The sequence below is a fragment of the Lontra canadensis genome, unplaced genomic scaffold (assembly GCF_010015895.1).
Source record: "Lontra canadensis isolate GAN:19392208 unplaced genomic scaffold, GSC_riverotter_1.0 scaffold4, whole genome shotgun sequence".
Classification (NCBI taxonomy): domain Eukaryota; kingdom Metazoa; phylum Chordata; class Mammalia; order Carnivora; family Mustelidae; genus Lontra; species Lontra canadensis.
In genome coordinates this window covers 13450663-13464108 of record NW_022630998.1, presented here as the reverse complement: position 1 = coordinate 13464108, position 13446 = coordinate 13450663, and the positions used below count along the sequence as shown (strand labels likewise).

The window sequence follows — 13446 nt, the reverse complement described above, 5'->3', positions numbered from 1 at the left end:
GATCCCTAGTGATATATGCGGGCAATAATTCTAGAATGCCTTAAGTTATGAAGATCCCAATTTGCATTTACAAGTCAGTTCTTTTTTATATGATTAGTTAATTATCCATGGTCTATAGTATTCCTCTAGTAGATGTATTTAGCTAAAAGGGGTGTTTCTCCCATATTCAGTGGTAATTTAGGGTTGATTTTATGTGTATGGCTTTCTCCTAACTCTCTAGTTCCTACACTTGGCTACATGGGTTCTTCGAAATCTTTCCACGTCCTGCATTTGGCAGATGCATTGAAATTTGACATGCAGACCTGGATATCCACTTGGAAAGGAAAAATGGAGAGAAAGCCAAGTGCTAAATGAAATTCTATCCTAGGTCACATTCCTAGAGAATTCTATGGCCCTGATTATAGTCTAACGTTAGCTACAAGAACCCATAAATTTCAAACAACCTCATGCAGTTAGTGCAAATTTTGCTTGGCACTCCAGAAACTAGACCCAAGTATGTCTGCTTAGTATGTCGGCCACATGCATCCTTTCAAGTCTTTCCCTTCAGATGACATTCTCCTTTGAGAAAACCTTCAACCTGTGCACTTTCAGAGCCATTGTATTCCTTTAATTAATGTGCACGAGTTCTATTTCTGGAGTCGTAGTCCTTCAACAATGTTTGATTCCCAGGACTGACACTTACTTGCCTATAAACTTTTCCCTGATCTTCTTATCCATCAGGCAGTCTGAAACAACACTCATTGAGACTCAAGTTCCATTTCCACTTAAGCAACTGTCATCTTGTTATTGAGTTAGAAGAGTCAGTGGCACTTTTTAATCTTATCGGATATAATACTCCCTTGCGTTCTTGCAAGGGCGTGCTTCTGCCCGTTTGTCGCTCTCCCAAGGCTGCCTTTGTTTATTCGGCCTGTCGGTTGTTTTCATTATTATCCTCTGGCTGTCTTCACCTCAGATCCTTTATTTCTTTGCTGTATGATGGGAGAAAAAGAAAGAAAGTAGGGGTAGGGGGTGGAATTCTTTTAAGATGTGATTTGAAAATATTTTCCCATATTCTTTTCGTGTAGTGTTGAAGCCTCCAGTAGAGTCATATGTGTATCTTGTGCCCAGCAGACTTCATTCTTATTCACTAGGGTGGGATCTCGCTCGGCAAAGCTAGGAATAATAAGTAGGAAGGGAGCAAACCCGGGAAATGAACCTGTCAGATGAATCTTTTCCCAGTTGACCCCTCCCCACCACTGGCAGCAGGCCCTTCAGTGAAATTGTCCAAGGCTTGCTTTGTTTTATAGCACCTACTGTTTGTTTTAGATTTACATTTTGGTAGGACATTCCTTTTGCTGGTGCTATTTTTCATTGCAACTTGCAGTGAGTTGTACTTTGAGCTATAATTATATAAATACTTTGATATTAGACTCTTTCTGTAGGATCTGAAAAAGATGGTTATATACCAGTCTACACCAGTAATTTACTTAGCATTCAAACTAGGTCTCGAAGTTCTGGAGGAATGCATGAGTCACTGACAGTAAGCTATGAGAGGGAACTCTGAGGAATGTTCTTTTACTACCTCTTAAAGATATCGATTTGTTTCTAATTATAGAAACTAAAATTAAACACTTATCTAGTATGAGTTTAGTGTGGAACAAATAGTGGTTCTTAAAATAGTTTGTCAGAAGGAGAAAAAAATCAGAAAATGGATAGAGAAGTTATACTCTGTATAATTTCTGCCCTTTACAAAGGACGATTGGAAGATCTCTCACATAAGCAGGGGCCCAGGCAAAACGTTCTACTTTCCTTCCTAAGGAAGAGCCAGAGATTGTATGCCTTCAGGATCTGTTTTTCTCCCAACAGGTCTCCTTTCTGTCCTTCCCTGAATCTTTTGCTTAATATTTCATTTTACGAACTTAATGATAGCCCACTCTGTTTTAAAAAAAAAGAAAAGTTTGCCTTCTTTCACAACACTACACATACTGCATTAATATTAAAAACAAAACAAAACAAAAAAACTGCTGGGGTCTCCTACACGGATCCTGCCAGCTTGAGGCTTTCCCTAAGATTCTGTCCTGAGCTTTTTTTTAAAAAAATATTTTGTTTATTTATTCGACACAGAGAGAGATCACAAGTAGGCAGAGAGGCACCAGAGAGAGAGGGGGAAGCAGTGAGCCCGATGCGGGGCTCTATCCCAGGACCCTGAGATTATGACCTGAGCTGAAGGCAGAGGCTTTAACCCACTGAGCCACCCAGGCACCCCTGTCCTGAGCTTTTTTTGTCCACTCTTATGGCTTCAGGATTCAATTTTTGAGTGATTCCCAAATACATAATTCTCTGACTCTTTCTTGAACAAGGGTCACAGAATCCCAATCTTCTGCTGGGTACTTCCATCTGGGTTTTTAATGTTGCTTTGCACCCAACAGCTTAATCTCCTGATAAAATGCACTTGGCCATGTTGGCTTATTATCAAACTTCCCAGAATGATTCAAACTTAGGAAGTCTACTAATATAAACCTCCCATAATAAATGAATTTAAGGAGAATGGGAGCTATATGGGCATCATTGGTTCTGAAAAAAACAGAGGAGTCATCCTCTTGCTTGACAAACCCCTCACTGGATTGGCAGAGGGATATTGAAAAAGAGAGAAAGTAGGAGGTGGATACAGTCAGATCAAAAAGTTGGGTATCCATAGAGTGATATAAGCCATTTGATAAAAACAAATATAAGATAACAAATTGCATCACATACCAAGATAAGTTTAAAGTGAGTAAAAAACAAAGACCTGGTACTCCCACCTTAGAGCTTTTTCAGATTTAATTCTGCCAGGGATGACACCATGGGAGGATTCTGGAAGGGAGGAAGGAAATCCTGCACTTAACTGGAGAGTGAGTCTATGGAGATAAAATTCCTCTTATTCCTTCTGTAACTCTTGGTAACAAATTTCGGCTTGTTAAGATGTTTTTTTTAAGATTTTTTTTTAAAGATTTTGTTAGGATTTTCTATGATTTGTGATCTGTGGTAAGTTCCAATTGATTCTTTGCTTCCAGAGTATCTTCTTCAACCTCATAGGCTTACTATATTCTTTGATGTTAAGAAACAAAGCCTCAAGTTATAGCAAGTCCATTTTCCAGCCATTCTCTCTTTGTTAGCCTTTTTTTTTTTTTTTTAAATGGTGACATGAACATCTCATGATGGGATTTTTAGGCTTTAAGTTCTTATTTTCAGTGCAGTAAGTGAAAAACTTTATTTCTCCTGAACGTTGTGAATCAGAATGGCTCATAGTAGGCACCCTTGTGTTTTCTGACTAACCACGCTTTGCAGGTCATGGTGCTATAATTCTATGTAAAACATCTTTTATTTTATAAATATGTACTACTCAGATACACATTTTAGCAGTAAATGACATTTCATTGACTTTATAAGACAGATAAATTAGAGCTAAAAGATGCTGTTTTGCATACACCTGAAACTTAAGGTCATTTTAGATTATTGAGCATTCTTCTATGTAGAGGGGACTTGGAAACGGTCCTGGGAGTGCAGCATTTCAAATGCAGACAAAAGGAGATGAGCCACACCCAAGCCAGGAAAGGCAGCTCATGCCGAATAGTGTCCATGCATACTAGCATAATTTATCTTTAGTTTTGGCTTTGTTTTGTCTCTGAACTCATTTTTGCTTTTTTTTAATGTCTCTCAACCACTATCATTAGGAGAAAAAAAGAAATGACATTACATAAGTTCTGGTATCCCTTTAGCAAGTGCACTGTGCCCATCCAGGACAGTGATTTTCTCTCTTTTATACTTTCGTAAAGGGTACATTTTCCAAAAAAGGATACATTTTCCACTTTTACTTCCTAGTAAATTGTTTCTTCCTATCACATCCCGGTGACTACCGTTATTTAGAGATTGAAATAAATTCGTGTTATGAATCCTTTTGCTCATGTTCTGATCCCTCACTGTGGTTTCTGTCATGCCGTGTCGTGCGGTGTTTTGTGCTACTCAGCACTCTACGAAAATCTGGAAGGGAATATATTGTGAACGCATAGCCTGGAGCTTTCATTTTGCACCCGCATACAGCTCTCAACCTTTATAAGGGGACTTCCATGAAAAAAGTATGTGTGGGTAGATGTGTAGTTTCAGCCTATTGATGACTTTTTCTTTTTGTTCTATGATAGTTCACTCTCCTACTAAATTAAATTGTCAAATCACACACTCCTCTTACGGAAGGAGAAAGATAATTTATACCACCAGGGCCATCTATCCTAAAAGCAACAAAACATCTTTGTTATACAGCTATTGGGACTGTTGAATGATGCGGTCTCTTGGGACAGTTTGTGCACAGAAGTGTAACTTGCATTCACAATCACGTGTCCTTCTCTCTTAACAGTTGACTTCAAACCTCGTGCCAGCATGGATACTGTCCATCATATGTTGCTTTTTGGATGCAATATGCCTTCCTCCACTGGAAGTTACTGGTAAGGGATAATGGTCCCACCATCAAAAGGGGTGTAGAAAATGTATGTATTTTATAAGTACAAATTGCATCTGTGCAAGTATTTTGCAGCTGATTAATAAACAGGTAGAATATTTACTTTCCAGGAAAGAACACGGTTCTTTCGCGTCACATGGTTATCATGGTCTGATTATCACCGTTATTGAGTCTGCTATGGAGCACATCCATCAGTCTTTGACACTGACTTAATAAATTTATGTCTGTTGTCGTAGATAGCATATCAAGGTACAGACAGCTTATAAAAAAAGGCTGTCAGTTTAGATAATGGATGCTCCGATGTTTACTTTTTTAAGCTCATGCTTCAACCCAAAGACCACCAAGGCTCTGTTCATTGAGCACTCCTTTATCCCCAACGCCGTGCTAGGTGATCTGTATACACCATTTCATTTTTTTCCTAAAGTGTTTGTGGAGCAGTTAATATTGTCCCCGCTTAACAAACAAGGAGCCTGAGCCCCAGAGCTTCAGTATCATGTTTACGGTTCCTCAGCTGGTTGGTGTCAGATGAGGCTAGAACACTGAGTTGTCCGGTCCCAAATCCAAAGTTATTTCCATTTCACCACACCACCTACATTGATTTAAACAACTATTGCAGTTTTAGAATTTATTTTAATCACTGCAATGAATCTTCATATCTTGCTATATATGGTCAGTAAACATCTATTAAATGCCTGTTATATGCCAGAATGGTAACAGATGCTATGGAAGGTTCTAGAATAGATATGTTTTTTATCCCTAGGAGCTTACAGCATAATTATGGCTTGAGATCTGCCCTTTCATTTTGTTCTTTGGTGTTCATGAAGATTGGTGAGCTTTGAAAATAGCCATGTGTTTTAAGTCTCCTATTTTGCGACAAAAGCCAGAATCACTGTCCGGGATTGAACAGTCCAGGATGACTAGTGTGCCTTGCTTTGCATGGAAGAAGGGTCTCTTTTGTGCCCCTGTCCCTACATAATCACGTACACTGATAGACCTTTCTCTGTATATCCTCATATTTGTCAGGCTGATGCAAGGCACACAGCAATTGCATTCTGGTCGTTGTTATAACAAACAATTGTAATATATATTTGGAACTGTTAAAAGCACAGGGCAATTAGTGGAAATCTCCAGGGACCAAGTATCATCAAAGCATTTGTTAATAGGCTTAAGTTATTTGATCAAAGGGTTGTATCACATAGGAATCCAGCTCACATGTCTGGGTTTATGTAAAAACGGGACCAGCGAATCACAATTAATACCCTTTGCTATCAACATTCCAGTTTTTTGCTCTTCAGTAAATTTTTGTAAATAAGATTCTGATATTAAAAGATTTCTCTGTGACAGCTTCTTCTGAATGTTATTCACTGAATCACGTCCTTTGGCTTTATGTTTTTAAAATATTTCTTCTGAAACTGGCAATATTTATCTTCGGATTAGAATTCTTGAAAACAGCTAGAAGGGATGTCAGCTTTTAAAACCTGCTTTACATTTACCTTGGTTAAAGAGAACGAGTGAAAAAAATAAAACGTCACTAAATGTTATTATGGTTTTAATTAAGAAAAATCTCATTATAAAATGAACTAAGCCTAGTTCATTGTTCTCATATCAAGGGAACATCAGAGCAAATATTATTTTGGTCCTGTAAAAATAATTATTAATATTCTTAAATATACAGTTCTGAAATTAAGTCTAGTAAAATATATTTTCCAAAAGACTGCCAAATGGAGGAAAGAGAGAATTCAAAGAAAATGTAAATGAAAGCGAAAATAGCAATTTTGAGTAAAGGAATTACTACGTGTATTATTACTAACATGATGACTTGAAAGGCAACATAGTAGAATGAAGGAGTAGTGAACTAACTAGCTGAATTCCCTGGGTAAATCACTTACGTGTGAACTAGCCTCGATGTCTTCATTTTAGCAAGGGACTACCACTAGATCATTTATAGAACTTCTCTATGCTCTCAAATTCCGTAATTCTATGAATATAAATTGCACGTAGATGCTGAGTCAGATTAGAAAGCCATCATTATAAGATACGTGCAACTGGTCAAGTCATCTCAAACACGCAGCCCGCTGCATTTTGCCATTCATTTGCATCCCTGAGTAATTTGAGCTCTGAATGGCATTATACGTATGTCATTTAAAATGGATTTTTAGAATCAGCCTTGCAGCACATATTCCCAATTAATCTATAGGTTTGTTAGGGTTGACTTTATCACCCTCAAGGACAGTAACTGGTGGTGGTACTTACCTTCTTTCAACCAAGCCCAAAGTGTTCACGTAACATTTAAATTTATTTCAATATATGTACCTAGTACATGTTCAGAGTAAACTAAGAGGTATGCATTAATTGAAACTGTTCTAGTGAGGGGCGCCTGGGTGGCTCAGTGGGTTAAAGCCTCTGCCTTCAGCTCGGGTCATGATCCCAGGGCCCTGGGATCAAGCCCCACACTGAGCTGTCTGCTCCGCAGGGAGCCTGCTTCCTCTTCTCTCTCTCTCTCTGCCTGCCTCTCTGCCTACTTATGATCTCTGTCAAATAAATAAATTTTTTTTTAAGATTTTATTTATTTATTTGACAGACGGAGATCACAAGTAGGCAAAGAAGCAGGCAGAGAGAGAGAGGGAAGCAGCCTCCCCGCTGAGCAGAGAGCCTCATGCGGGGCTCGATACCAGGACCCTGGGATCATGACCCGAGCCGAAGGCAGAGGATTTAACCCACTGAGCCACCCAGGTGCCCCAATAAATAAAATCTTTAAAAAATAAAAAAAAAAAAGAAAAAGAAAAAGAAACTGTTCTAGTGACTCCGACTTCCACAATCCAGTCTTATTCTCCATTTAAAAATGGTACAGATTTTTTATCTCCCAATAATTGGCAAGACCCTCACTTCTTTAAAGCATTGGAGCTCCTGGGATATTTCATGGACTAAACTTCGTGGTTGCTTCACAAAAACATCTTCTACTCCCTCCCCACGAAGCCACATAGCCTCAGCCACGGAAACAGTCAGCGGATGTTTTCCAACTGCTTGGCCTCTTACCTCCCACCTGAATTACAATACTAATAACAAAAATCTATCAGTGTCAAAGCCTCACATTATTTTTCTAAAATGGTTGAGTCATGAAATTTATCACACTCATTTTACAGTTGCAAATCTATTCCTCAACTGCTCCAAGATCTAGACAGTAGTTAAATTAAGAATTCCCATACTTTCACATGTATTTTTGGATATGATACCTATAATGTTTTTTGATGCTTAAGAATATCAAGAACTTGTTCACACCCTGGGGAAATCTTTATGAGACTACAAAACTGTTTTAGTGGAAGAAGAAAAAGCTAACAGGATATTTTAACACACAAACGTCCAGCTTAGATTTCCTTTTCTTTTTTCTGTTAGCTAGGATTACCCCTCTGTCTTCACTTGAGTGTTCTAGTTTCATTGCCAGCAGGTTGGCAAATAGGTATGTGTCTCTAAGAAAGTAAACATTTTCCCCCTGAAATTATGAAGTTATAATTCATCCTCTGTCTTCCAGCAGCACTTTAAATATGAAAACAAAGAGCTCTTCTGATGATGTTTCTCTGTTGTGCTGCCCTCCTTTGCTCTTTGTAATTACCTCTTTCTACTGTTCATTAAAATATATTTACAGTTATATTACGTTTACATGAAAATAGTAGACACAGCACGAAGCAGTTTTCATTATGTAGTCATTTTAATTTTAAAGGTTTTTTTTTTCCCCCACACATATTCCAGTCTTTTGTGTCTCATTCCAAATTAGCAGCTCACACTGGTAATGTGTCTAGTTAATTGTATGCATGTGCATTTAAATTGCATACATTGATGTGAACCTTTTAATATACCGTGGGGTGGTCCCTTTATAGTTAGAGTGAGCCTGGTGCTCAATTCCAAATTAACATAACTCTCGAGGATGCAAATAAGGACCAGCTGATGGAAAGGCAGCAGTACCTGTCAGATGTAACCCTCAAACCTTCTTTCTCAGGTCTTTAAAGGAGAAGACAATTAACTGTATCTGGGGACCCGCAGAACGTAATAGCACCAAGAATGGAGCAAGCATTGTGACTTGTTGGATTCCATTGGTACTTGCAGACTTAATTCAAAGCATAGCTCTTCTAAGTTCCCCAGATTTCTTGGCTGAATTTGAGCCATAAGTGAGTAGATGACTTGGGGGGCTTTTTTTTACAGTCAGTAAGGAAATGAGGTGCTGAAACCTAGGTAATTTAGACATAAGGTACCTATTACAGCTCCTCACGAAAAAAGGGTAAATTTTAGGAGATCTTAGAAATGGACATATTGCATTTGCTTGTTCTGTAAACACCTTTATTTTATTCTAACAATCAGGATATTGTTTTGTTTTAATAATGTATGGTTGGCTATGGATAGTATTTCAGTCTTTGAAAATCTCTATGTTTTGTTCATACAAGCTGTTTAACATTTGGGGTAATTCAGGAGCACTGCTTTTTGTAATATGAGTTTGTACAGGCCCGTGTACTTTCATCTGCTGGACACAGGACCAGGGTTTAAAGAGTTTATGACTGCCAACTGCAAGCTTGTGTGTTCACAATACTGGAAGATTAAAGTGAATGGGCTTCTTATGTACCTACCTGCCTTGTACTTAGGCATCATCTTCTATGCATAACCGAAATTATTATGTTTAGTCTTAGCAATTAATATTTGATTGAAAACTGTTTCTAATGATACTTGCAACCTACTACTTTTTACAAATCAAAGATGCCTTCTACAGGTTGTTTGATCTTCTCTGAAAAGAAGCTTCCCAGCTGGTTAAGTGAGGCTATTTCCAGCTGTTCTAACTTGGAATCATTCTCCAGCTAAAGCAGCAGAGCTTTCCCATCCTAGAAGCGTTAGCTTCAATCCCTTTCAACTGCTTCTATTTATTAACCACCTGCTGTGTCTTTTTAAATGCCGCTGTCTCCGCAGGGTTACAGATGTTGATGAGAGGAAAGAGAAGAGTAGCTAAAACATATAAATATATATATATGGCAGCCAGTATGTGAGACACCCTGCTTGGTTATTCATTTAAATGACTGTTTTTTAAGGGTGATATTACGTCTACAGCTTAGTTGCCTCCCTCATGATGATAATGATTCTCTGGTTAAGAATGGTGTTTGCATATGCCGCCTTTACGCACCCTCTCCATATCCTAGCTATCTGTCATCTGTACACAGTGTATCTTCTGCAGCCCCCTCTTTGTTTCTTCTTCCACAATGAAACTTCTAAAGTTAAACATACATAACATCCTTGTCAGTATAAATAAAAATAACAGGGTCTACAAAACCCGTGCCAAGCCTTGTTCTAAAGCACTATAAAATGTGCCTTTGATTGTAGTAGCAAATTTTAGATACAGATCTCTGATAGGCTAAAACTGATTGTATCCATTTTTTTAAATATTATAATAGATTCATATGATAGTGCATATCAGGGTAGTATGAGGGATCTTTGTTTATTTAAGACACACGTGGTACTTATTGTATTTACCAGTGATCATAACCCTTGGCTAATTTTTTTAAAGACTATTTATTTATTTGAGAGAGAGAGAGAATGAGTTCGGGGGGCAGAAGGAGAGAAGCAGATTCTCCTCTGAGCTGGGTGCCCCACACAGGCCTTGGGGCTCGCTCCCAAGTCCCCAGGATCACAACCTGAGCCAACTGAAGGCGGACGCTTAACTGATGGAGCCACCCAGGTGCCTTCCTTGGCTACTTTATAGAAACCTGGATTAGAGGTGTTGAAAGGAGTTCCTTAGCAACTGACCACTTCTTAGTAGACCAGTGTCAACTTTAATAATGTACATCGGCATGACTGTAACAATTTGACAGTTTCAACAGAAACAAACATTACATAACTTTGAACAGTTGTTCTTTCCTGGCAGACTAGCATTTATGTTAAACAGAATAGCAATATTATAGCACGGTGCTATAACATTCAGCCTAGAGCCAATTGTAATGAACATTAATCAAATTATTTAACCTGTGTTGGTTTGTTTCCTCATCTGTAAAGTGGAACTACTAATCCCACCTAATAGGGCCATGATGAAGAATAAGTAAAGGGATGTAAATAATGGTGCAGTGCCGGGCACGTAGATGTACTTAATAAATGGTAGTTGTTATCCTTATTTGTTTAATTAATAAAATATTTCTTAACCAGCTATCATGTGCCAAGCTCTTTGTTAGGCACTGAAAATCTGGTGTGAACGAAACAGACACACCCTCTTTTTTTATAGACTTTATGGCTTTTATCTCACTAGGAAGGTGGGGTGTGTATATTTTGGGGCCGTTTATCAGGCTGGTGCCTTTTAATCACCGCTCTTATTTAGCTTTCCCAGTAAGTTTCCTACTTATTGCTGAGCTAATAGTAATATCTATTGTATACCCACTGCATTGATATTCACATCAGATTTGTCTGAATTGAGAAGTTTGTTCTGTGGGTTTATAGAGAGCAGTTAATGAAATTTGAATACCTTACCCATTCCAGATGCAGTTTGGAATGATCAAGATATCCCACATATGCCATTGATTATATATTGTGTTTCTTAAAGAAACGTTCTCATTTTGGATTAATTTTCCTGTGGCCCTGATATTTAATTTAGTAAAACTGGAATTTAAGTCTACATAGACTTAACTTGAGGGTGTGACAATTTTATTTTATTTTTTTTAATTTTTTTAGCGGCACCTGGGTGGCTCAGTCTATTAAGTGCCTGCCTTCGGCTCAGGACATGAACCCAGAGTCCTGGAGTCGAGTGCAGCATGGGGCTCCCTGCTCAGAGGGGAGCCTGCTTCTCCCTCTGCCTACCACTCCACCTCCTTGTGCTCAGTCACTCTCTATCTGTCTCTGACAAATGAATAAATAAAATCTTCTAGAAAAATTTTTTACACAAAAAAAGAAATGAGTTGTCAGTTCTGATCATCCCTGAGTAACCTTGGATTTTAAATAACCTTTAATGGATACAACTAGAGGGTACTTGAACAGTCAATCATGCTTTATTTGGATAATGCAAAATGACAGGTTAGCATTTTTCAATGCTTGGCATATTCTGAAAATATTCATGCCATCTGAATTGTTTCCCCATGGATCAGAGGTGAAAAGGCTCTAAAGCAGAGGTCCAATAATCCAGAATAGTTTTCTTTTGAAAAGTTAATTCTCATCATTTTTACTACAAATACTAAGAAACCACAAGGGAGCTATGTGACTCTTTTCACGATTAATTGGCTTAATCTGGAGGAGCCTTAAGGAGAAGCTGCTAGAATTGTGCTAAGATACCCAGTTGATGAGGCCTGAAGTTACAACAGCCGTTGATCAAGGGTTACATTGCTTCCTGGCCTGAAGACTTTTCTTATTAATAAGAATAGTAAAGGGCACCTGGGTGGCTCAGTTGGTTGAGAGACTGCCTTCGGCTCAAGTCATGATTCCTGGAGTCTCGGGATCGAGTCCCACATCGGGGTTCCAGCTCTGTGGGGAATCCGCTTCTCCCTCTGACCTTCCTTCTTCTCTCTCATGCTCTCTCTCACTCTCTCAAATAAATAAATAAATAAAATCTTAAAAAAAAAAGAAGAATAGTAAAGATCTTCCTTATTTTTATAGGACTCTTTAGAAAACCAAAATACCATCCTTATGTCTTTGGTCTCTTGTTTGTTTTTAAGCAATGTCTATATCCAATGTGGGCTTTAGCCTACAACCCCAAGATCAAAAGCTGCATACTTGATCGACGGAGCCAGCCAGGCACCCTTCCTGTGGACATTTTATGTGGAGAAAATACGATGGTTTTTTTTTGTTTTTGTTTTTTGTTTTTTTTTTTTCATTTAAAAGGGAAGATAGAAATCCGACAGTGAAAAAGTGCAGGGACTTTATTCAAATGCTCTTTGCCACTCTGTTGTATTTTCCCATTGTATTATCCATTCCAGAAGCCATTTCTCTTAGTCTCTTATTTTTCGTCTTCTCCTAGTCATCTCATATACTAAGTTTTAGGATTAGTTTCAATATCCTAGTGCTTTCCAGCGAGTCCATCTTTACTCAGTCTTGAGTTTAATAAATTTCTTTTTTTTTCTTAAATATTTTATTTATTTAAAAGACAGAGATCACAGGTAGGCAGAGAGGCAGGCAGAGAGAAAGGAAGGGAAGCAGACTCCCTGCTGAGTAGAGAGCCTGATGCGGGACTCATTCCCAGGACCCTGGGATCATGACCTGAGCCAAAGGCAGAGGCTTAACCCACTGAGCCACTGAGGAGCCCTGAGTTTAATAAATTTCTTAAAATTATAAAACAGGATTTGAAAAATCAAGGTTTGCTTTTAGAGCTCTTCTTTTACCAGAGCTGATGAGAAAATAAAATGTAAGATTATTGTCTCTTTGCGAATAAGTGAGAACAATTACCTAGAATTTGATTTTAGAATTGTATACACACATTGCAACTTAGTTCAGATATTATAGTCATGTAGTCATTGAAGCTTATCTTGACAGAATATCATTTTCTGCCCATAAATCAATCTCATATATTGAGATAGAAGCAAGTGTGACAGGCAGAGCTTTGAATCATGGCTTGACTATGTGACCTTTGGAAGTTAAACTCTCTGTGCTTATTCAACTGTAAAGCATAACCTATTTGCAATGTTCTTATGAAAGCTGATTTCTACAAACTAGCAGGTAAGTCATAATTCAGATTTTTTAAATATACTTAAATTTAAATATTTTAGTTAAAACTTCTTGAGGAAATTTTCAAAAAAAATTTATTATACTTGACAGAACAATAACATTTTGGGCCAATCCAAATCTTTGTATATGAAAAGTTAAAAACTTACTTGGAAGTCAATGCTGCCAAACATTTCTGGAATATTTACTAAATGCCAGGCAGGGTTGCAGGTGCTGGGAGTTTATTGGCCACAAAGTATGCACAGTCTGGTTGGAAAGGAGATCAGTAAGCTGATGCTTAAGACAGGCACTATAGTTAACGAGTG

At 38.1% G+C, this 13446-nt stretch overlaps 1 protein-coding gene across 19 annotated transcripts in view; it reads left to right on the top strand.

Moving 5' to 3' along the window:
- Nucleotides 1-13446, top strand: part of PAM (peptidylglycine alpha-amidating monooxygenase) — a 278000-nt gene that overhangs the window by 167203 nt on the left and 97351 nt on the right. For all 19 annotated transcript variants that reach the window (XM_032845671.1, XM_032845663.1, XM_032845654.1 and 16 more), the window contains exon 5: nt 4370-4457. In XM_032845671.1, coding sequence (XP_032701562.1) covers nt 4370-4457 — 88 coding nt within the window. The remainder of the gene's footprint in view (nt 1-4369; nt 4458-13446) is intronic.